General features: G+C 39.9%; 2 protein-coding genes across 2 annotated transcripts in view; one reads left to right on the top strand and one right to left on the bottom strand.

Moving 5' to 3' along the window:
- PPP1R3F (protein phosphatase 1 regulatory subunit 3F) overlaps nucleotides 1-13,472 on the bottom strand; it is a 44,763-nt gene extending 31,291 nt beyond the window's left edge. The window contains exon 1 of the mRNA XM_070741414.1: nucleotides 12,297-13,472. Coding sequence (XP_070597515.1) covers nucleotides 12,297-13,396 — 1,100 coding nt within the window. The 5' untranslated portion in view covers nucleotides 13,397-13,472. The remainder of the gene's footprint in view (nucleotides 1-12,296) is intronic.
- Nucleotides 13,473-15,096: 1,624 nt separating this feature from the next.
- Nucleotides 15,097-16,906, top strand: LOC139158791 (tigger transposable element-derived protein 1-like). The gene is made up of 2 exons (XM_070736128.1): nucleotides 15,097-15,211; nucleotides 15,462-16,906. Exon 2 carries the CDS (start codon nucleotides 15,647-15,649, stop codon nucleotides 16,811-16,813), a length of 1,167 nt encoding a protein of 388 aa, XP_070592229.1. The 5' UTR covers nucleotides 15,097-15,211; nucleotides 15,462-15,646; the 3' UTR covers nucleotides 16,814-16,906.
- Nucleotides 16,907-25,453: the final 8,547 nt, after the last annotated feature.

Genomic DNA, 25,453 nt, shown 5'->3' with positions numbered 1-25,453 from the left:
AGGGGGACCTTTGCACAGGTTCGCCTAGTGCACCAATTGCAACCCTACTTGGATCAGGATACTCTTCTCACAGTCACTCATTTAGCATTTAGACTTATATACCGCTTCACAATACTTTACAGCCCTCTCTAAGCAGTTTATAGAGAATAAGCATATTTTCCAAACGATCTGTGTCCTCATTTTACCAACCTTGGAAGGATGGAAGGCTGAGTCAACCTTGAGCTTGGTGAGATTCGATCTGCCAAATTGCTGGCAGTCGGTGATCAGCAGAAGTGTTTGGAGACTACAGTTGGTCCAGAATGCAGCTGCGCGAGTTGTTATGGGTGCACCTACAGTAAGTACACCCACATTACACCAATCCTCCGTGAACTGCACTGGCTCCCGATTGGTCTCCGGATGCAATTCAAGGTGCTGGTCATTACCTTTAAAGCCCTACATGGTTTTAGAGCCAGATTATCTTCGAGACTGCCTTCTACCACATAGCTCCCAGCGGTAAGGGCCCACAGAGTTGGTCTTCTCTGGGTCCCATTAGCTCAACAGTGTTGGCTGGCGGGACCTCAGATAGCACTGTGTTAGGGCTGAAAAAGTCTTTTTCAGAGGGAGTAGGGATGAAAACAAGTCTGAAAGACTTGGGGCTGGAAAAAATCTTTTTTAGAGGCTCGGGTTTTGCTCTTTTTTGCAAAAATGGGTGTGTCCCCTAGGAATGCTTGGCAGGCCTCTGCGCACCCCATTTTTTGAAAAAACAGACCCATTTTTTAAATTAAAGTAGCAGTTCTTTCAATGTCTCTTTCCTAATCTTAGTTACCTCAAAAGACCACTTTACTTGCCTACCTGAGCCATTCAATGCTATGGCCCTGTTTTTCCGAGAGTTCCCTAGACCAGGTATCAGCTCCAGAGCCACATGTGGCTCTTTGGGCCCTCTGCTGTGGCTCCCTGTCAGGTAATCCCACTACTGGCTGGTCCCGCCCTTTGCCCTCCCCTGCCAGTCTCTCCTCGCCCTAGAGGTTTTTAAGAAGAGATTGGAGAATAACTTGTCTGAATTTGTACAGGAATTCTTGTTTGACTAGGTCGGATTAGAACAAGGGTCCCCAACCTGTGGCCCATGGCTTTGTACCAGACAATGCAAGCGGCAGGCAGGCACACTCATGCGTGAAGCTCCATTTGTGCTTGCCTGCTGCTAGTGCGGCACCATCCCCTCTCCCCGACCTGCTGCCTCCACTGGTTTGCAAAGCCAGAGAGGTTGGGAACCACAGGAGTTCTAGAAGAGCTCCAAAGTCTCCCCCAACTCCGTTATTCTGTGCTGCTGCCCCCTGCTGGCCATGCCTTGCACACTCTTCAGCAGACAAGACTCCACTATTCTGCCACAATTATTAGGTCCATCCCAAGGCTATACCCTTGCCCAGCACCTGCATCCCAGGCCAGCAGTAGGAGGAAGAAGGTGAAGGTCAGATAAGGGCAGCAAGGGGTAGTCAGGTGGAGTGCAGGGTGGTCAAAAGGGTAAAGATAGGCAGCTGGGGGGAATTGAACTAGAGACAGTTTGGACAGGGAAGATAATAAGGTCGAGGGTGCTCTGATCCAACCACAACAGAGGGATGCTGCCAGAGCCATAAAAAGAGCCTGGACAATCATTTGTCTGAAAGGGTATAGAGTTTCCAGCTTGAGCAGTCAATTGGACTAGAAGACCTCCAAGGTGCCTTCCAATTCTGTTATTCTGTTACAAATGAGGGCATGCATCCTAAGGAAAAGAGGAACAGAGGGACCAAAGGTGATAAGATAGGGATAGAGAAAAGTCTGTTTTCATGTTACTAAAAAGAATTCAACCTGTGAGCAAACTCTCCCAAACATTTGCTAATTTTCAATGCATTCATGCTTTTCAGCAGGCACATCTGCAATCATGCACTGCATATCTTCTGCCCATTTGCTCTTCAAAGTTTAAGCAACCTGACCCTATTTCACAGGTAAGTATTTGGAGAAGTCCCTCCCTATTAATATGATATATAATACAACATGTCTAAATATAATGGGAATATATCTCTGTCCATATTCTTATGTAATCATACCATGACACTTGTTATAAATGCTATGCCAAACAGAACCTAAACTAGATCACAGTGTGTCTACTCTTGAATGTAGTAACATTTTGTATAACATCTGTTGGAATAATTCAAGAATGAACAAAAATATACTAATCACTTTGAATATAACAAATTGTCTCAGATCTATAGTAAGGTATGGTATCTCTATAAATTCCCAAATTATATACCGTATTTTTCAAATTATAAGACCCACCTTCTTCCACCCTAAAAGAGGTTAAAAATTTGGGTGCCCATCTTATACTCAGAATGTAGCTTTTTTTGAAGCTTTTCCCCCCAGCCCTTACGAGGTGCTAATGATCTTTCCAGCTTGTAGGCTTGATTTTATTACTACCCCCTCTGAAAAATGTTTTTTCAGCACTAATGAGGAGCTAACAATCTTGCTACTCCAAAGAAGTTTTTTTCCAGTCCTAAGTCTTCCAAGTTTGTTTTTATTGATATTCCCTCCAAAGATTTTCCCCCCCAGCCCTAACTAGGGGATAAAACAATGTGCTGAAGCTGACCAGACTAAGGACGCCAGCCAGGTGAATACCTATTTTCCTCCCCAAAAACTAAAGTGCTTCTTATACTTTGAAAAATACGGTAGGTACCTATGACAATTGAACCCAAAATTTATTTTGCCAAGCAAGATATTTGTTAAGTGAATTTTGTCTCATTTTATGACCTTTTTTGTCACACTTGTTCTTAGGTTAATCTGGTTTCCCCATTGCCTTTGCTTGTCAGAAGGTCACAACAGGTGGTCAAATGTCTCCTCTGGTCCTTCTTTTCATTAAACTAGCCATGCCCAGTTCCTGCAACCGTTCTTCATATGTTTTATGGTTTCCCTGTTGCCTTTGCTTGTCAGAAGGTCACAACAGGTGGTCACATGTCTCCTCTGGTCCTTCTTTTCATTAAACTAGCCATACCCAGTTCCTGCAACCGTTCTTCATATGTTTTATGGTTTCCCCATTGCCTTTGCTTGTCAGAAGGTCACAACAGGTGGTCACATGACTGCGGAACACTGCAAATATGAGTCAGTTGCCAAGCATCTGAATTTCAATCATATGACCACGGGGATGCTGCAACAATTGTAAGTGTGAAAAATGGTCATAAGTTACTTCTTTTCCATCTGTGGGAAAGCTCTGAAGGAATGATTCTATGATTTTCAATCTGCTTCACTCTGAAGTAGGGAAAGATCTGCTTTGAGAGATGCCTGTTTACTTATGGTCACAAGTATATAATTCTACCAGTACTGGCTTCTGTCATTCATAATTTCTCCCTTTGATTGTTTTGAGCCACCCAACATTGTTGGTAATTGAGCAGCATACAAGTTTAACATATTATTAGTATAACATTGCTAGAAATTACTGGCATTATTAATATATGTCAAGTATGCATGTATAATTGATGCATTTATTTTTAGTTAAATCTGATGGGAAAGCAAAATTGGACTTGATCCAGAATTCAGCATAATGATATGTAAGTGTGCAAAAAAAACCCAACATATATTTTATTTATTTGGCCAAGCGTGGTTAAACACACAAGGGCTTTGTCTTGGGCACAGAAGCACTCAGTGTATTTGGAAAACAATATAATAATAATAATAATAATAATAATAATAATAATAATAATAATAATAATGTTGATACTAATGTATACATCCAAAAAAGGGAGAGGTAAAAAATAATAAAGGGGATAAATAATAATACTGCACCATACCCTATAGCACGGGTGTTAAACTCGCAGTGTCACAATGTTATCATGTGATGCATCACAACATTTTCCCCTTTCATAGATCTGGGGTGGGCGTTGCCTACACATGACACATCTGGCCCATGGGCCACCAGTTTGACACCCCTTCCTCATGGTTTTTTTTATATATATATATATGTATGTATGTATGTATGTATGTATGTATGTATGTATGTATGTAGATTGTTCTGAGTTCGGGTTTTGCCCTGTGTAATATTTTGCATGTCTATGCGACGTTTCGGCGAAATCACATTCACCATCATCAGGTTGAAGTTCCAATCTTTGTGTTGTTGTAAATATATATATATATACATTAAGCAAAAAACCCCAGTGATTACATTTTGTCAGCTACAAGAATTAGGTGTTAAATCTACTAAACTAGGGATAGACAGAGTTGGCTCTTCTATGACTTGTGCACTTCAACTTCCAGAATTCCTTATAGACAATTATGCTAGCTCAGGAATTCTAGGAGTTGAAGTCCACAAGTCATACAAGAGCCAACTTTGCCGACCCGTGTACTAAACTATGGTCATCTTATGACTAAAATAGTTGCCATAAACACTACTAAGTCTTAAAACATTATTTCTGTCCTGACCCATATTCAGAATAAATTTGATGCACCAAAATCACCTTCTGGTGGCAGAGAATCCTGGAAATTATATTCCAGTATATCTGCAGGGCTTCAGAAGGGAAGGTTAGAAGAGACTTTTCCATAATTTCTTCCCAGAATTGTAAAGTATCACCTGACAAAGGCAAACTTTGAGAAAGCCAAACTTACAAAGGTCATCGCTGAGCCCGCACATGAACGGTGGGTGGGGATTTCTGCTGCGAGTGAAAAATCAAGATGCGACCTACTCATTTTAAATACTAACATTAGAATAGCAACAGACCACAGTGAACAGTTGTTCCCATTGAGGGTGGGAAATTAAATCATTTCTTGCTTTGTAGTTTTTAATTCTTCCGTCTACAGAGACACCTTGTAAACCACATTTAAAAGGTTTCTGCAGACATGCTTACAACCCTGTTTTTACTGTTTAAAAGTAATTTCTCTTTAGATAATAACAGGTAAATTTCCATGGTTCTTTATATAATACATTTTCTTGCATTTTAAATTGTATAAAAATTGCTATATGCCTTAGCACAGAAATCCACCACCCCTGGTCTGTGGACCAGCACCATGTTGCAGCATGCCAGAAACTGGGCCACATAAACAAATGAAGCCCCTACCGTGGAATACAGAAGCAGTATCCAAAACTATGCCCCTGTCTGGTCCACAGGAAAAAAAGCTATCTCCAAGGAACTGGTCCCTGGTGCCCAAAAGGTTGGGGGCCACTGCCCTAGTATACAATATGAAGCATGACAAGTGGCAGAAAAATGTTTTAAATTCTTAAACTAACTACATAAAAACCAACACTATATATATATAATTAATAGCTATTTGAAAAGCCACTAAAGTTGTGATAGTTGTTCACTTAAAATATTTAACTTTTTCCTGCAATCTACCGGTTACCAGGATTTTTGCAGCCCATATTTGTTAGTACTGCATTATGTTTGTATTATATTAATTTACAACTATTTCTATCATCTTTGTGCCAAACTGCTATATATTTTTCTTAATGTGTGGACCTGCTTCCTAGAACACAAATATATTGATCCTTACCTTAAGTCATATCAATTCTGCCTTAATATCCACCTGTTCCATAAATATTTTTGCATTGCCCACTTGTTCTATGCTGTCATGCCCTGTATGAAGCTGTTTGCACTTTACATTTATTGTGAATGAATCCAGGTGGTTGTACTTCTTTTAATGATGATACTAAACAAACCACAGAAGCTCCTTGTTTAGTGTAGGGCTAGGCAACACATGCCATTGCAACCCAAAGGCTATAGAGGGCAAGATGACACTATGATGTGGATGAAACTGTCTCTCAGATACAGAATTTTCTTTCTTTACTGTAAGCTCTCATGCTTCTTACGGTTCTTTTAAAACTATGTCACATGTAACTTCAAAATTGAAATAACTACAACATGGAGGAAAATAATTCTCTGGACTAAAAGGAAGTGAAATTAAACTTTCTGAGTAAAATATTTGCAACCTCAGATATGCTGATGATACCACTCTGACAACTGGATACGAGGAAGATTTGTGGAATCTCTTAACGCGGTTGAAAAAAGAGAGTGCAAAAGCTATTCAATTATTTTATTTAAAAAAGCAACATTATGTCAACGTGCAATTATAACCTAATAAAAATAGGCAGAGAAGCAAGTGTAGTGGTAACAGTTTGTTTTCTTAGGCACAAAAAAAATGTAGGGATGGTGACTGTGGTCATGAAATAGAGATATCTGCTGCTTGAGAAAAAGATTGAAGATCAATCAAGACAAATACTAATGTGTTGTATACAAAACACTAGTGGATGTTGGTTTTCTCAATAGGCCATCTAGATGCAGCAAACCTAAATGATACTCATATGACTCCTTTATTGTTGCCATTGACTTGCAAAATAAACCAGAAGAGCATCAATGATGGTGGGTAGCCTGAAGAATGGTTAAAAAACTGGGTTTGTTTTGCCTAAAGAACAGAAAACCAAATGTGACATAATAGCAGTATTTCAATACAATGTCACATGAAAGGTAGAAGCCTTTAAAAACTTCAAGGAAACTGACTAGGAAACCCAAACCCATAGCAAACCTATGTAAAATCCATAGAGCTAATTGCAAAAAATACTACTAGCAACACAGAATGGTGACAAACCTCCCAATGACCTTACATTTTTAATTGCCTCCTTTATTGTATTATATAAAATGTGTCAAGAAAAATAGTATCCCATACTTTTTCATGCTATCTCCATCATAGCACCTACAGGTACCAAAATATTCAAGGACAATCTTACCTCCCCTAGAGACCTGCATACCTCACCTGGCCTTTTTAAAAAAATGATATCATTTGGGATGTGGGGAGAAAGGGAACCTGATATGCTTCAAGGCAAAGTCTCAATCTCAAACACACTGATTTCTGGCCATATTTCTGGGCCCTGGTCATATGCAGGGGGGTTCGTTCCAGAAAAAAAAGACAGAAAATGCAATTATCTATTTATAAACTTGCCATCCTACCATGAAATGAACTATAGGAATTGTCCTGGGACTCTAGAATGAGTAATAGAGAATGAGATCAATTTGCCTCCTAGTAAATTCACCAGGAATTCCAGCATTGTAGTTAGACTGGGAAATCAAAACAAAGCAAGCCACTATGGAAGAAAACAATGGAAAATCACTTCTATTATTATCAAGAAACTATGGAATATGGGTGAGAAACTAAGGTTAACTTGAAAAATATGGCACCATTTTGCAACAGTGCAACATGTCTGAAAATCCACACACCAGTCCTCAAAGTCTCCTGGGGTTAATAAAATAATGGATTGTTATGATTTTAGAAATAATACTGAGGACTTCGCCAAAAGGATCCCAAATTACCACAATAAATTTATGCCCAGGCAAGGAAACACCTGTTTCAGCTTCCTCATATACAATTACAACATGGCAAAATAATAGTTGACTCCCTCTTATCATCCCACACTGAATACAATAGATACAAAATTGTTAAAATTCAGATTCTCTTTAAATTTTAATATCTCCTAAGGGGGAAGGGACTGAATCTACATTTCTATCTAGCATTTCACATGTAGAAAGAATAATATTCATGATAAATGGACACTGACTGAGTGTTCAACCTCCTCTAGTCTTCACCATACAGAAAAAGGTTATATATAAATGCTACATTGCATCTAGAACACAGAACTGTGGAATAAATATATTTTATCCATTTTGTAAGTTATTTTTATTATTTCTTTGTAAAGCACCCAGAGTCTTGGGGAGGCAGGCAGGCAATATCATTCTTCCCCCTTTTCTGCTCTTTATATAGGGCTCTATATCCATTGATATAGATGGATATTTATTCCATGGTTCCCTTAATATGTTTGTAAGAAAACTCTTTCTTGGACTGATCAATATTCATGAGAATGTAGTTACTCTGTAGTTACTCTGGAAGGCAAAGTTCTTTATAACTTTGCCTTAAGTCAAACTTCTCTTAACAAACTTAATGGCAGTGCCTTCCGTTCTCCTGGATCAAGAACTAAGAGAACTATCTGCAGCTATGTTTATTCCTTTTCCATACCAAATTTTATCTACCTAAATATATGTTCTATGCCTTAGTTGTAAGCCTTTAAGAGCATAAGGTGAGGGAAATCATCCTAACTACAAACATTAAATAAATGGAATATGGTCATGTCAGTAGCATAAGAATCAGATATGTTGCTTCCAGACTAGAATTCCTCAAAGCTACTTACTAAGCAGCTTTTTTAAATACAGCATTTAGAATAACATTCAACAAATTCCCAGGTATGGTGGGTCTTCTTCTCTTTCCTTTTGGTCATAGGTAAATCTGGTTCAGCAATGCCCTTTGCAAGTTCTATCCTTTGTATTCCCTCCTGTTAAAAGTCTGGCAGGATCAATCACCAATAACCTCTTAACTGATCTTCGAATAGGCTCTCTGAAGTAATGCAACTTTAACCGCTATCCTTATGGGTTGGGGAAATGGAACCAAATATCATAGAGGAGGAAGTAGCACTCAACTAGTTGTCTAACTGCAAAGTCCTAGGAGTTGATGGAATTCCCGCAGAGTTGCTGAGACCAGTGCCAACAAAAGCACTGACAAATACTTTGCCAAAGTGTATGGAAGCATGGTCAGTGGCCAAAAGAATGGAAAAAGTCCATATTTATCCCAATATCAAAGAAAGGCGATGCCAAAGACTGTTCCAACCACCTGTTCCAGCCATGCATAAGTAAAATTATTCTGAAGATAATTTTGCATCATTTGAATTCAACTGCCAACAGTTGATAGACAAGTAGGATTTCAGAAAGGAAAGGAATGGGTGATCATATTGTCAATCTATGTTGGATAGTGGAAAAAGCAAAGGAATACCCAAAATACCTCTACGTGTACTCCATTAAAAAAGCCTTTGACTGTGTTGACCATGAAAAGCTCTGAACTGTCTCAAAGAACTGGGAATATCACCACATCACATCCAGCTCATTCAATCACTGTACTCTGATCAGGTAGCCACTGTAAAAATGGAGTATGGAGACCCAAAATGGTTCAGAATTGAAAAAGGCACTCAGCAAGGTTGAAACTTGTCACCTATAATACCAACCAACATGTACACAGAAATAGTTATGAGAAGTGGACATTTGCAGGAATCTTCATTGTGATTAAAATTGATGGTAGGAATATCAACCTCTGATATGTAAATGATATAACACTGCCCATGGAAAGCCAGGAAGTTAGAGAATCAAAAATGAAAGTGAAAAATTTGAACTGCACCTTAACATCAAGAAAACAAAGATAATGACAACTGCAGAGAACACATAGGTCAGAGTGCAGATCAACAATGAGACCATTGAAATGGTAAAGAAATTCATCTTCCTGGGCACTACAATCAACCAACCCTGAGATCAGAAGGCATATAGCACTTGGAAGAACCTCAATCTTTAGCATGAATAACATCTGAAAGAGTAAAGAGATCAGCCTGGAAACCAAATGCAGATTATTTAACGCAATAATTTGTACAATTATGGTACTACTTATGGCTGCGAAACCTGAACTCTAAAAAAGGCAGATAGAAAAAGAATGGATGCATTTGACCTGTGATGCTGAGGATGACAATTAAACATTCCATGAGCTGCAAAAATAAAGTCCTAGAACAAACCTCACTAAAAATATCACTTGAGGCCATGATCACCAAACAGAGGCTGTCATACTTTGGTCATGTCATGAGAGTTGATTCACTTGAAAAGTCAATCATGTTGGGAGTAATCAGTGGAAAAAGGTAAATGAACTGCCCTAGCCCCTGCTGGCTGGACAATATAAAAGATGATACTGGGATGACCCTCGTGGCTGTGGCGCGAGACAGAGGGGAATGGAGAGTGCTGATCTATAGTGGCCGAAGGTCAGACATGACTGAATGGCTGGCAATGATGACTATGGGTTGAAGAGATAATTCCCTGTCACAACCAAGTAATGGACAAAACCAGCAAACAGAAAATATTTAATTAAATGCAAAGAAGCATTAAAAGCGTCAGTATTGTTTTGTCTACCATGGCCAGGATGATGGTAAAAATCAGTTTATTCATTCTCCCATGTGTACATTTAAGTATCTGTAACAGTATTCAAAAACTACTTAGATATTTAAAAAAATACTAGACTGCCAAATTGTAATGATTTTCCCCAACATATGTCTATGAACAAAGTAAGGCAATTCCAAGAAAAAAGGCTACTGCAGAATCAGTTAGATCAAAGGTCTTCAAACTTGCCAACTTTTAAGACTTGTGGACTTCAACTCCCAGAATTCTCCAGCCAGTATTGCTGGCTGGAGAATTCTGGGAGTTGAAGTCCACAAGTCTTAAAGTTGCCAAGTTTGAGGACCCCTGAGTTAGATGGGAAAAGCTATGGAATGCTTATGCTTCTAAAATATACACCATTGGTGATAATCACTTGTTGGTGATGATCTTCTTTATTACAGTACATAGAAATGAGTTGTAGTTATGTTGGTTCTCAGTTCTGGTCTAGAGAGGGCTTTTTTCACAAATGGTACTGAAAGGAATAAACTCACTTGCTGTCAATATTTCTTACACCCTAATAAAAAAAATTGCTACAATGAGAAATAAGGCTGTTCGATCAAGATAAGGTACTCAGAAATTGACAATTTGATGACACATCAAAACCTCCTGCATAGTTCATTAGGTAAAGTGAGAAAGATAATGTCAGTCAGAAAATCTGAAACTACCAGTAAACATACAACATGTAGACAAGAAGCTATAAAGTGGTCATGGTTCATATAAAGCCCTGCCTTGATAGCAAATTGGTGCAGTATATAGATTTATAGTTTTACCTCTGAAATGAAAAGTAGTTCTAAGAAACCTAAACCATTCAGGGCCCAAGATGCATACAAGTAGTCCTTATGGTCAAATTTGAGACAAGAACTTTGTGACATAAATGCCGGATTTGACAACCTTTTTTTGCTATACTCATTAAGCAAATCACACAGCTCTTAACAAACCTCACTTGCCCCATTGACTTGGCTGGTTGGAACCAACTAAGGAGGTTACAAATGGTGATCATGTGACTTGGGAGACTGCAACAGACTTAAATACATGCTGGTTGCCAAGCTCCTGAATTTTGATCATGTGCCCATGTACACATTGTGCCAACCACAATAAGTGCGAGGACCGGTTGTAAGTCACTGTTTTCAACACCACTGTAACTTCAACAATCATTAAACCAATGGTCATAAGTCAAGGATTACCTTTATGTGCATATTTGTAAGCAATTCATGTCGATACATTCATTGCTGGGAACAGTGCTGCATGCATGTGCAGCAGTTGGTTTTACTGCATACATAAAGGTAGGGAACCTCCCATGAAACATTTTTTTTATAATCCAAATACCTATTACTATCCTGTGCATTTGCCTTAAAACAGTCCTCTACAGCTTTCTCTTTTTAAATCGTCACAATTTCTATAATTAGCAAAATGCTGCTTTCTGGATCAGGTGTGAAAATTCCTTGAGGATTAACTGGAATGGGACAGGGTGAATCCCACACCTTCTTTGGTGACTGCATTATCTTTAGTGATACCCATCTCACATTATGAGAATGTTCATATATCAACATAAAGCAAAAAGTTGCAAGAATTTTGCTTTATGGTGAATATGTGTTTTTTCCCCCATTATGCCATTTCTAACCTTTTACTAAAAAGAGTACCTTAAATCCAGATATCTCTCTTTATTTATTGCTGTTCCATCATTGCTGATTGCTGATTTCAGTTTGATTACAGAGATATATCCCAAAGATCTTGATTCATTCATCACAAAAAAAAATAATTACTGTTCAGGCACTCCCACTAGCAGGAGGACTCAAGCAAGAGGGGCTAAGCAGCATGCATCAGCACTCTTCTTCCTTCATAGTAAACTAGATTTCTTTGGAATGCTGGCTTCTATCACAGAAGAGTACAACTAATAAGTGACATTTGCATAACTGAAGGAAACAGAATCTAGAAAATAGGCAAGAATTTGAAACCAACTTCTCTTTAGTTCCTAAATACCCCTTTTTTTTCTTGTCCATTTGTGTTCTTAGCCTATGAAAGGTTCAAGATACCTGAAAAAGATACATAGATTAAGTGATAACAACATATTAGATTTTAAAAAGCTCTGAATGTAAATTCTATAGAAATGGAGTAGAAGAGGAAAGATACTCAGTCTTGGAGTAGAACTATAGTTCACTTCATCTTTGGGGTTGATAGGGGTTACGGGCCAAATGGTTCTGGAGGGCACTGCATTGGAGAAAGTTAGATTACAAGAATAGAACCGATAACTCAAAGATGCACTTTCTTCAGGTATATGAAGGGCACTAAAAGCATTACCTGATTTTGACTGGCCTCATACAGCTCTTGAGCTGACGCGATTCACCTTCATTAGAAGACCTCATGGGTAGGACTTGGGTAGCAGCTGCCCCCTTCAGTACCACACTATAATTCTTGCCCTGGTTATTGGCCCAGTAAATTCCTTCTTCAGTCTGATAGCGCACCACAAAATCAAGCCGGGCTCCTCCTTCTTCCTCATCTTCCTCATCCCCATCGCTAAACTCCAGGCGGAAGGCAAAACGGTCAGTCAGGCCCCCATCGGGCGAGCCCCCCGGAATATAGAGGGCGGGGTAATCCCGGTGACTTTGCCACCGGTCTTTGCTGGCCCGCACATGCACAGCCTTTTGGTAAGAAACATTGAGCACCCGCACGGTGCCGCGAAGCACTCGCGGGTCTCCAGGCTCCGGTGGCAAAACTTCTTCCAATTCTACCTTGGCCTGGTGCAGCCGTTCAAGCTTCTCCTCCTCATCTTGCCCCACTGGTTGCAACACGAAGGATGGCAAAAGGTAAGGGGTACTCGTGGGAGGAGGGGAGGAAGCCAAGGAAGGCACTACCTCCGGGGGAGACTCTGGAGAAGGCTGTGGCCAAGGCTGGTAGCGCCGCCAGCGTGCCAAGGGCAGGCCCAAGGCATCAGCAAACAGCACATGCCGGCCTGCGGTGTGCTGAGAGGGCTCTTCCATGGGGGTGGCAGCTGCAGTGGCATGTTGGGGAAACAGTCCAGGGTGCCCTTGAGCATGCTGGGAGGGGGGCCCTGGGCCGTCCTGCACTGCATGCTGGGAAGGGGGCTCGGGCAGGCCTGGGGGATGCTGAGAGAGTGGCCTGGCCAAGCAAGGGTGCTGCTGGGGGTGCCGGTCATCCTCCCCGTCGTCCTCTGACGAAGAGCAGCTCTCTGGGGCGCTGGGGTGCTGAGGCCTGGGCACCGGGGAGGAGCGTGGCATGAGAGCCCGGGCTGGGGGATCTTCCTCCTCCTCCTCTCCGTCTTCTTCGCCGTCGTCTTCCTCCTCTTCCTCCTCCTCCTCCTCGGCCGCCTCCCGCGTGAGAGGCAAGGGAGACTGTGGCGGCGGTGGCGGGGAGGAGGAGGAGGCCCCCGCGCGAGCCATGGCGGGCGGCTGGGAGGACGGCGGACTTAGCGGCGCAGACAGCGGCTGCTGCTATTGCCGAAGCTGCCGGGCGGGCGGGCGGGGGGAGGGGGGGGCGGAGGAGGAGGACGACGACGACGACAGCGAGCCGGGGTGGAGCGAGCCGGGAGGAGGGAGGAGGGAAGGTGGGGCCAGCCGAGCCAAGGCGAGGAACGCGGGAGTCCGTCGCAGGCTGGTGTCAGGCAGGCTAGCGGCTGCGCCAATGGGAAAGCAGAGCGTAAAGTGTGTGAGGGGGGGAGGAGACCCTCTCCGTCTCCTTTACCCGAGAAAAACCCGCAGGCCGGACACCCTTAGCCGGCGAGGAAAGGTATCGAGACCGAAGCCGGCCGACAACGCAGATTTTTTAAAAAGGAAGGAAAAGGCTGCGCATGGCGTCGCCTGCCGCCGCCTCACGAGCCCCCTCCGGTCGGAGGAGCTCAGCATGGCTTGACAGAAAGCCAGGGACCCGATTTGAGCGGGATTGGTTTGTGGAGGGCGCTTATTTTTTTTGTAATCTCCGAAACATCTGTCGGAGAGAAAATGGTGAGGAAAGGAAATAATATAAGCCGTGTGACGTGCGCCCGTATTTTTTTTAATACCAGGACGAGGTAAAGCGGCAGCGTAGCCTATCCCAGGAAGGGCAGTCTTGATCCAAAGTGGGTTTTTCCTTCCAGGCCATGCGGAATGAAACTAAAAATATCCTCACCTGTCATAAATGCATGCTTTTTCATTGCACCGTGTTGTTTGTTCAAAATAAAAGAGTTACAAATCCAGTATGGAGAAGCATATACACAAGATACAAGTTCCCAATTAGATTACAGTACAGTATACTGTTTAAAAATGGGGGGACATTCAAATAATACATCCTAGATCAGAATGAATGAAATATTCTCATTGAATATTTCATTTGCACAACAGCATGTGAAATTGATTGTCAATCAGTGTTGCTTCCTAAGTGGACAGTTTGATTTCATAAGTTTGATTTCACAGAAGTTTGATTTACTTGAAATTATATTCTGTTTTTTAAGTGTTCCCTTTATTTATTTATATATATATATATATATATATATATATATATATATATATATATATATATATATATATACACACACACACAGAGAGAGAGAGAGAGAGAGAGCAGTGTACTTTAAACCCAACTGTATACAGTGATCCCTCGATTAGCACGGTCTCGATTAGCGCGAAACGCTGCAACGCGGTTTTTCAAAAAATATTAATTAAAAAATAAGTCCGCGGTTTTTTCTCTACACCACGGTTTTTCCTGCCCGATGACGTCATACTGATTGCTGATTGTCCAAAATCTCGACCAATCGTTGCAAATGCAAAAAAAAGCTTTGCAACTGTTGGAACTTGTTCAGACTTGTTGGAAGATGCCTCCTAAACGTTGCACACGGAGTGGAGGTGGCGACGCTAAAAAGAGCAGGAGGATACTCACAATTAAAGAGAAAATTGACATTTTGGACATGCTGAAAGAGGGACGCTCTTATGCAGATGTTGGTCGGCAGTATGGGATCAACGAATCGAGTGTGCGAACCATTCGGAACGACGAGAAAAAGATAAGGCAAAGTTCTCTGATGGCATTCAACAAGGCTGCAAAAAGAATGGTGACGCCTAGAAACAAGCGCCTTATGAAGATGGAAGCTGCTTTGTCCCTGTGGGTACAAGACTGCCGCAAAAAGAGCATTGCTTTGGATACCAACACCATAAGAACCAAGGCACAGCAACTGTACAACCGTCTTGAAGACACAGAAGGAGGCGATGCAGATGAGGGAAACGCAGGTAAGGGCTGGGGTTTTTTATTCTGTCATTACATACTGTATTTAAGTGTTTTTTAAGGAAGGAGCAGGGAAGGAGGGGAGGGAGGGAAGGAGGGAAGGAAGGAAGGAAGGAGGGAGGGAAGGAAGGAGGGAAGGTGGGAGGGAAGGAAGGAAGGAGGGAAGGAGGGAGGGAAGGAGGTGGGCATTTACTCTGTATGCTTTCATTCAAGTCACTTCTCTCTTCCTTTCCTGTCATTCTTCTGCTTCTTCAGCCCCAGCCACATTCACAGCAAGCAAAGGGTGGTTTGAGAAATTTCAACGGCGCTATGGCCTGAAGAGTGTGTCATTGCATGGAGAAGCTGCCTCAGCAGATACAGGTGCAGCAGAAAACTTTGTCCAGGGCACGTTTAAAGACCTAATTGCAGAAGGGGGCTACCTTCCAGAACAGGTGTTCAACATGGACGAAACAGGCCTGTTCTGGAAGAGGATGCCTTCAAGGACTTTCTTGATGCAAGATGAAGCCAAAGCCCCTGGCTTTAAGGCCATGAAAGATCGAGTGACTTTGATCATGTGTGGGAATGCAGCAGGCTTTTTGATGAAGCCAGGGCTAATCTATAAGTCACGAAATCCAAGAGCCCTCAAGAACAGAAACAAGAATTCATTGCCAGTGTACTGGATGCATAATCCTAAAGCATGGATTACAAAACCCCTCACGCGGGACTGGTTTCATCAGTGCTTCATCCCACAGGTGGAGGTGTATTTGGCTCGCAAAGGACTCGATTTCAAAGTGCTTCTCCTAATGGACAATGCTGGAGGCCATGATCACCTGGACCATGAACATGATGGAGTGCAAGTCGAATTCTTGCCACCAAACACCACATCGCTTATCCAGCCGATGGATCAAGGTATTATCCGTGCATTTAAGGCACTGTACATGCGCAATTCTCTTGGAAGCATCATGGAAGCAATGGATGCTGATGAAAACTTCACATTGAAGGCCTACTGGCGTCAGTACACAATTGCATCTTGTCTGAAGAACATTCAGAATGCCTTAATGGATATGAAGACACAGACAATGAATGCCTGCTGGAGGAAATTGTGGCCAGAAGTGGTGCATGATTACAAGGGATTTGCTCCCGAAGAAATCCAAGATGCTGCAGTCCAGACCTCTGTGAAGCTGGCACAGGCACTGGGTGGAGAAGGCTTCGTTGACATGACACCAGAGGAAGTCAATGGTTTGCTTGATGAGCATGGCCTACCGCTGACAGACAAAGATCTGGAGGAGCTGACCAGGTCAGCGAGTGAAGAAGAGGAGGAAGAGGGAGCTGAAGAAGCTGAGGAAGAAGAAGATATTGGCCTAACTCTTGAGCGGCTTGCAGAAATGAACAGAACTGCTGCACATCTGCAACGCATGGCGGAACTTTGGGATCCCAACATGACTCGCTCTATACAGTTTAACGCCTCCCTTGACAACATCTTTGCACCATACAGATCCATGTTAGGCCAGAAAAAGAAACGGCGCCAACAACTGCCCATGACCATGTTTGTCACAAAAACCAAGAGGTCTGTCACACCATCACCTGCAGCGTCCATTGTAGAAATTGTGATAGAAGAAGATCCCTAGTTATCCCAGTTATGCTAACCCCCACCCCACCCCAAAAAATGTAAATAAATATGTTATTGTTCATAACTTAAGAGTCTTATTCAATGTGTACAGTAATGGTAATTAAGGGGATGGGAAATGGTAATTTATGGGTTAAAAGTGTTGGGACTGAGTGGCATACAGTACTGTACTGTACATACTGTACAGAAGAATGAATGAATGAATGACTGAGTGAATGAAATTCAAACACAGGTGAGGGCTGGGGGGTTTTATTCTGTCATTACACAGTACAGTACAGTATTTAAGTGCTTTTTGAGAAAGGAGGGAGAGAAGGGAGGGAGAGAAGGGAAGGAGGGAAGGAGGGAGGGAGAGAAGGGAAGGAGGGAGGGAGGGAAGGAGGGAGGGAGAGAAGGGAAGGAGGGAAGGAAGGAGGGAAGGAGGGAGGGTTGCCATTGCCGCCAGCGCTGCCCCAAGAAAGCCGGTGAGAGGAAGGAAGGAAGGAGGGAGGGAGGGAAGGAGGGAGGGTTGCCATTGCCGCCAGCGCTGCCCCAAGAAAGCCGGTGAGAGGAAGGAAGGAAGGAGGGAGGGAAGGAGGGAGGGTTGCCATTGCCGCCAGCGCTGCCCCAAGAAAGCCGGTGAGAGGAAGGAAGGAGGGAGGGAGGGAAGGAGGGAAGGTTGCCATTGCCGCCAGCGCTGCCCCAAGAAAGCCGGTGAGCGGGGCGAATCGGGCGGGCGGGGGGTAGCGGCGAGGAGCCCGGAAAAATCACCATTGCATTGCCAGCCTCCGAACTTGCGTCGCTCCACCTTCTGCGCATGTACGGCCATGAAAAAAATGGCGCGCATGCGCAGATGGTGTTTTTTACTTCCGCACCACTATAACGCGGAAATCGATTCGCGCGGGAGGTCTTGGAACGTAACCCCCGCGCTAATCGAGGGATCACTGTATATGGCATATAAATTTCAGAATTAAATCTGTATCTATTGGATGACAACAGTTTAAATGTATAGGAATTAAATATGATTTACTTTAACATTTAAAGTACAGTATATCCGAATGATTAATTAAAATGTATTTGTATTCATATACTGCCGGTAGTATGATAAAAACAGCAGTTTGGGTTGCAAAATTCTTGAATAGATGTGCATAGACATCCCCTAATCAGTTTTTATCTTTTTGTGTATGTTAGCATGTTATGCAAGGAAGCAGAAAGGGGTTTGTTTTCCCAAGGTCGGGAGGCCTTCACCATTTACCCATCATTAAGGACTAATAAACAACACTTCTTGGCTGATATAAGTGAAGAACCCCACTACCTCCTTCCACTCACAGATCAGAATCAGGTTTCATCACTACTAGTTTTTAAAAAAGTTTTGCTCTGTATGTAAGAAAAAAAATAATTAAAATATAGTAGTATTAAAATATTCTTCCCAAAGAATTAACCTAGAAGTTTATAAAACGATTGCATTTGTAGACAACAGAATTGCAAAAGAGACTCAATGGAAGTATTAACATAATAAATGTGGTTCGCACATACATATAAAGTGGAAAAGGAAAGATTTCTGTTGCAACAGAAATATAATAAAAATATTTTTTCTTATTGTTCCTTTGGACTCCTATTGTTTCCTTGGTGGATTTTTCTCACACTCATACTAGTTTCTAGTAGTAGTAATTGGGTTTCCCAATTAAATTGAACAGTGAAAAAGTCAGGAACAAATGATGTTAATGATTTATTAAATGCATATGATGCTTGACTGCCTGCCCTAGAGAAATACACATTCATATAGTACATAATTAAATTCACTTCTCTATGGTAATTGAAGAAATGAATGAAGTAGTATGAAGTATTCATACTACTACATTAGTATTAGCAAATCAATCAGAATAGTTGTATTTGTATTTGATAATAATCTTGAGAAGAAAAATGGGCACTAAGGATGCAGGAAGGAAGAGGATCTAAAACAGAATCATATACTTATATGGTCTATGCTGTAAAATAATCCAGTAGAAGAACTGTTTGGAGATATTGCAACAACTAGAGCTCTGCCAAATTTTTGGAGAGAGCGGAAATATTTTGGAGGATATTAAACATCCCCATTTATTTTAAGCCTAGTTCTTGCAAAACATTGTATGTTAGACTTATGGCTGAGGATAAGAGCAAATAACATAAATGTGATGTTTAATTTTGGCCAGAAATAAGGTAGAATATGCTATACAAAGGAACCAAGTTGGCTGCAGCCAAGATTTTTAGAATGATGGAGCTATTCTAGCTACAGAAAATGGCATCAATTTCCCATCAAGGTGAGGAACTAAAAGAGTTAATGAAGGGCATCTCAAAAATTGTTTGAAAAAGCAGGCAAGTTGTTTTGGTCATGTTTCTATAAGAAGTAGATCTAAAAATACTAGATTGTTATTCATAATATCTATGCTTCACACAGCACAAGTCAATTTGTTGAATTGTATCCCTTATATGGATCATAGTGTTTTATCAGAAGGCACATAATTTATTTAAAGTCACTTGTAAGTGCAGAATAGAATGTGTTTCATCAGGTGTTTTTAAGTACCCATTATTTTATTTCTACTTTTGTTACACTTTTTGTTAGGCTTGTCAATAATATTGCTAATGAAAATTTTTATCATGCTTGTTCTGTTTTCAGAGCCTATGTTTAAATCTTAAACAGACAACTGCTTTTGCTGGCAATCTAGGAAAACATTAAATGTATATGCTGTATGTATCAATGTTTTGAACACTCCTTTCTAGGCCTTTAATTCATTTGTGAGAAGTACGGTAGCTAATTGTTGTTATAAGTGATGTTCATGTTCAATGTAAAAACACAATCTCATTAGGCAGAATCGAAATCTTTAGTTTCTAAACTAGAGTGAAGATCATCCTGGTATTTTGTGCCCAATAAATCAACTCCCAAAATTGAATTATTTGGAAATGGATTCATTACTGACGCTTGCCTCTTCACTTGCACGTAACAAATGCAGTAAAGTATATGCATATCAATATAATTTTATATGTTTTTATTTATTGGTTATATTGTTCTCTTCACAGACCCATTCTTTGAGGGAGATGGGTGGTTTAGAAACATGAAAAATAAGCTAGCAAGCAAATAAACAAAAAATAAAGATAGGCAAGTAGTGCTTCTTAAATCATGGGAAATTAAATTTGCAGATGGTATTGCTAAATTTCTGAATATTGAGATATTTTACTAAAGCAAGGAAAGAAAGCAGTGCCTTAAAAAGGGTGGGTTTTTTTTCCAAATGTATTTATTGTTTACTTTAAATTATATAGTCAAAATAATGCCCTCATGGAAAAGTTCACACAGAAATTTGTGGCTCAGCTAAAGTTGAGTACAGTTGGTCATTTCTATGGAATCGCTATAAATCATTTTAACATACACATAAGTTCAAATGTACAAATGCCTTTACATTTTTTAAAAAAGTGAATCTGAATCCTTTTCAAATTATTAGATGTTCAGAAAATATATTATTTCTTATTTCTTTTCCATAGAGTCTTATAAAGATCTGGAGTTATGTTTTAATTTTTTTGCCATGAATACAGAATAATTTTGTGTTGATCTTTGGGTAACATTTGGTCTTTGGGTAACATTTTGGTATGGAACCCATATTCCTACGTGTGTCCCATACAAAAAAAAGCAAACTTGATTTGATTAAAATCAAAATTAATTTACTTAAATTCAGAAATAATTTAACTAAATTTAAATTAAAAATTGGAAATTTTTGATTAAATTTGGACAAATCAACATAGTTTTTAAATTCTCTCTGGATTGTATGTAGGACAAATGGGATAAACTGTACAAAATAATTAATTGTATCTATTAATTTAATATCAGGATTTTTAAAAAGCCAAAATAATATCAGGACATTCAATTACAGATTTCAGAGTAGTTTGTAAAAAAAAATCAACGAAGTTGAGGGAGAAAATGGTTTTTAAAACATCATAAAATACTTATAATAAAATGCTTGCAACTGCATAACTACCCTGTCTTTGTCTTATTACGCTTCCATCCTTATTTTAACTGTACTTAACTCTTGTCCCTCCATGCATCTGAAATAACAAGTTGGGGTTGATAGAAGCTCATATCTTTTTATATAACTTTTACTGATTTTTTTAAAAACAACAATAATAAAGATTTTTAAAAAAAAAAATTCCTATTTTCACTATTTACTTTTTTATTATTCCTTAATAAAATGTCTTAAATCTGATTGGGGCTACAGTACTAGATTTCTGAAATTTCTCTTTGAAATGATTAATCAAACTTTCTTTCAATTTCTTAACATCTTGTTTACAGTGTCAGTGAAGTCAACCTAAAAGATCGTCCTCCAACATCTAATCCATAAAATTATTCTTTTATTCTTTGTGGAGATTATTTTTAATTTGATTAAAAAAATGAAAAACTCTAGGTTTAGTCAGGCACAATCATCGGGAAATGTAAACGTCAGGTTGATCAAACCCTTAGGAAACCTTTGAGTTTTGCTGCCAATACCTTAAGAATTCTAATTATCTCAAATTCTAGTATGTTGGAATTAACAAAAAGTTATAATTCAAAGTAATGAACAATAGTCAATTATTTTATCACTATTGCTTTAGCAAACAAAAATTATGAACAATTGTGCAAAAAATAGCACATCCTCTTTGTCAGTTACAGTTGTATTCTTAAATTATCCCATTCTAACCTCTAATAAAGCATTAGAGGATTTAGAAAGAAAAACCTAATTATTACAGTTTGGAAAACCAAATTACCGTACTTTATTAAAATAATTTTAATTTTTAAAAGACACATGTATTAACTAGTTATTACAACACGCAGAAAGCTAGTTCAGTTGCATTACGAACAGGATTAATATATATACTTATAATATACTTATATAAATATAAGTATATAATTTATACTTATTCATAAGTTTAAAAAGTAGTAAATTTACCAAAGATTCAAGATGAGGACGAGATTGAAAAATGTATAGAAGTTAAGCTAGTGATTTCATGAGTCATATTTTAAATTTTATTTTTAAAGCACCCAACTCCTAGTAGCTCTGGGTGGTTCACAGTTAAAAACACAAGAGGAATAAAATATTACAACAACAGAACCAAAGAGCAGAACATGACATAAACCAGATAACAACCAAAGCAAACCTGCAATACCCAGAAGGTGGCTTTAGTCACCCTTGTCAAAGATTTGGGTGAAGAGCCAGGTCTTCAAGTTCTGAAAATAGCATCAAAGTGGGGGCTATCTGGATCTTGGGGGGGGGGTTTACTCCAGAGGGCAGAAATGCGGAAACAATCCTATCAATGGATTTTCAGCAATAGATAGCTATTCTGATTAACAGAAGAACGAGGAGGAGGAGAAAGAAGAAGAAAAAGAAGACTCAGTTTCCACAATATCTCAAGGAAAATGGTAGAAACCGCTTTGATAGCCTGAGCCTCACTGATAAGCAAGTGAGGAATTATGAAATTAAAGAAGCTGTTCAGGGGGAATATGAAAAAAAACTGCCAAAGAGGAAACTGAAAAAAGCAAACTATATCAGAACAAACCATGGAAACTGGTAAGAGAAGAGAAGCCAAAGCCAAGAAAGACTAAGTCCTCAGGAAGGAAACCAACAAAGAATTTCAGAGAGTTGTTAGAAGACACAAGAGGCAATACGATAACATCTATAGAGACACTGAAGAGGCAAGAACAAGGAAAATCTTCAAAATGATCTCTGAATTCAAGGAGGTTCCAACCTCAAATTGATAAGTCAATAGATGGATAGTAAGTGATTCAAACAAGATCAAACGAAGATGGAAGGAGTATATTGAAATACTGTACAGTACAGCGTATCAACATCCAAGATAACTTAGAAGATAATTCCCTTTTTACAATTTAGCAGTCCAGAATATGAAATTAAATCTGTACTCCACAAAATAAAGAGCAGGGAAAAAAATTGTAAATGTTTTAACAAAATATGACAACAAATCTGGAAAATAATATTGTGGTCAAAAGATTGGAAGAGATCTATCTATATTCCAATATCATAAAAGATTCAATTGCGTGTGGAAACTATCATACAATATCCTTAATTTCATATGTGAGCAAAATAATTCATAGGATCATCCAATGCATTCTGTATGGAAAAGGAGATGCCAGATCTTCTTAAAGTTGGCTTTAAGATGGGTAGAGGAACATGAAATATTATTCCTGATAAATGCTGGAAAATTGGGAAAAAAATACCAAAAACAAGTCAGTGTCATTATAAGAAGGTCTTTAATTATGTTGATCATATGACGTGGAATGTGCTTAGAAAAATGGGAATCCCAAAACATCTTTTGTCTTCAGGGGAAACATCAGGAAACCACAATACAAGACAACTAGACACAAGAACAGTTTTTTTCCGAACACCATCACTACTAAACAAATAATTCCCTCAACACTGTCAGACTTTCTACTAAATCTGCACTTCTATTCTACTAGTTTTTCTCATCATTCCTATCACCCATTTCCTCCCATGTTGACTGTATGACTGTAACTTGTTGCTTATATCCTAAGATTTTTATTAATATTGCTTCTTCATTGCTTATTTGACCCCTATGACAGTCATTATGTGTTGTACCACATGATTCTTGACAAATGTATATTTTATTTTATGTACGCTGAGAGCATATGCACCAAGACAAATTTCTTGTGTGTCCAATCACACTTGGCCAATAAAATTCTATTCTATTCATTCAGATAGAACTAGGTAAAACAGATGACACAATGTTGGCAGACACAGGGCTGTATACTTTCCCCACTTATATGCTGACTATATTAAGGGAAGGTGGACTGGAAGAAGATGAATAGGGATTTAAAACTAGAGAAGGACATTAATAAGCTGTGCTGATGGACAAAAAGGCAAAAGCTATAGTTAAAATAGTCAAGGAAAACAATAACAAAATGGGACTAAAATTATGTAATGGCAATACAGTATTAAACTAATGACAACTGATTCAATTCCACTGTTAGATTTGACAATGAGGGTTCGGAAGTTGTAGGTAGCTTCAACATTAACCATTGATAGTAATATTGTATGCTGCACAGAGTTAACCTATGGAGAGATGGACAGCCAATGCAATGCAATACAGTAAGTAAGTAAGTAAGTAGGTAGGTAGGTAGGTAGGTAAGTAGGTAAGTAGATAAATAAGCAAGCAAACAAGCATTGGCATCCTTCAGTCTCAAAAGACCAGGACTCCACAGAGCACAAAGCCTGGATAGGTTAGAATGGAGGATAGACTGTTACCCAAGCAGCAGATGCCCCCTCTCCCTGTCTCTGAAATAATCCAATGGAATGACAGAGGCCAATATGATTGATTCCAGCTACATCACAGAGTTATCAGAGTGTGGCTGTACAGTCACAAACTGCTTCCGAGACTCCGGCTCTGGATTTTGGCTGCCGATCACTTTCCGGTCACAATTCAAAGTGTTGGTTATGACCTATAAAGCCCCACATGGCATCGGACCAGAATACCTCCTGGACCGCCTGCTGCCGCACGAATCCCAGCGACCAATTAGGTCCCATAGAGTTGGCTTTCTCCAGGTCCTGTCAACACAACAATGCCGTCTGGCGGGACCCAGGGGAAGAGCCTTCTCTGTGGCGGCCCCAGCCCTCTGGAATCAACTCCTCCCGGAGATTAGGACTGCCCCCACCCGCCTTGCCTTTCGTAAATTTTTGAAAACCCATCTATGTCGCCAGGCATGGAAGAATTGATATATCCTTAGCTGTCTTGACATTATGTATGGTGTGTTTGGGTTGTATGATTGTTTTTTTAATAAGGGTTTTTAGAACTGTTTTAATATTGGATTTGTACATGATGTTTTACTTGTTGTAAAACAAATCTAATAAATGTATTATTATTATTATTATTATTATTATTATTATTATTATTATTTTGCCTCAAGGTTTATTCCAATGATGGATATAGCCACAAGGCAGTGGAGGTTTGCAGTCAGAGTTTCCCCTAGTGGTTGACTAGGGCATCTTTCATGTCTTGTCATGCTCTTAGAGTACCACATTGCTTGCAGAGACTGCCTTCATAACTGCTGACCTATTCTAATAGATTTCATCTGTTCAGTACACCGGAATCTGTCTTCACATGCTCGGGATAGACAAGTCCCTATTTCGCTGAAGGCCAATGACCCATCGGCTACCTGATTTGGCCAGCCTGTCAAAGCTGTTGCCCAAGGTGTGGCTGCTGTGCATGCTACAGCTACTAGGAGCCACAGGTGAGAGCTGAGTGACAGGTGGGGACCAAAGGTGAATGAGCTGCCCTAAAAGCTACCCTAAATGAGCTGTCATAAAAGGACACAACATGCCCCTATACCAGAGGTACTACTCCTCCCTGAGCACTCCATACACTACAAGTAAACAAACAAACAAATAAAAAATAATAAACCATCAGCAATAAAGAACAAGATGTAGAACAAGTAGTCAAGAAATATGTTGCAGAATACCATGAAAGCCATGGAAGAAATTTTCAGATGTTATGATGCATCTAGGTTTAGAGATCAGAATAGTATTCCCTGTGACCTTTATGGAAGTGAATAGAATAGAATTCTTTATTGACCAAATGCGATTGGACACACAAGGAATTTGTCTTTGTTGCATATGCTCTCAATGTATATAAA

Source organism: Erythrolamprus reginae, chromosome 2 (genome assembly GCF_031021105.1).
Source record: "Erythrolamprus reginae isolate rEryReg1 chromosome 2, rEryReg1.hap1, whole genome shotgun sequence".
NCBI classification, from domain to species: Eukaryota; Metazoa; Chordata; class Lepidosauria; order Squamata; family Dipsadidae; genus Erythrolamprus; species Erythrolamprus reginae.
The sequence above is the reverse complement of the archived record's forward strand: the minus strand, read 5'-3'. Positions and strand labels throughout refer to the sequence as shown.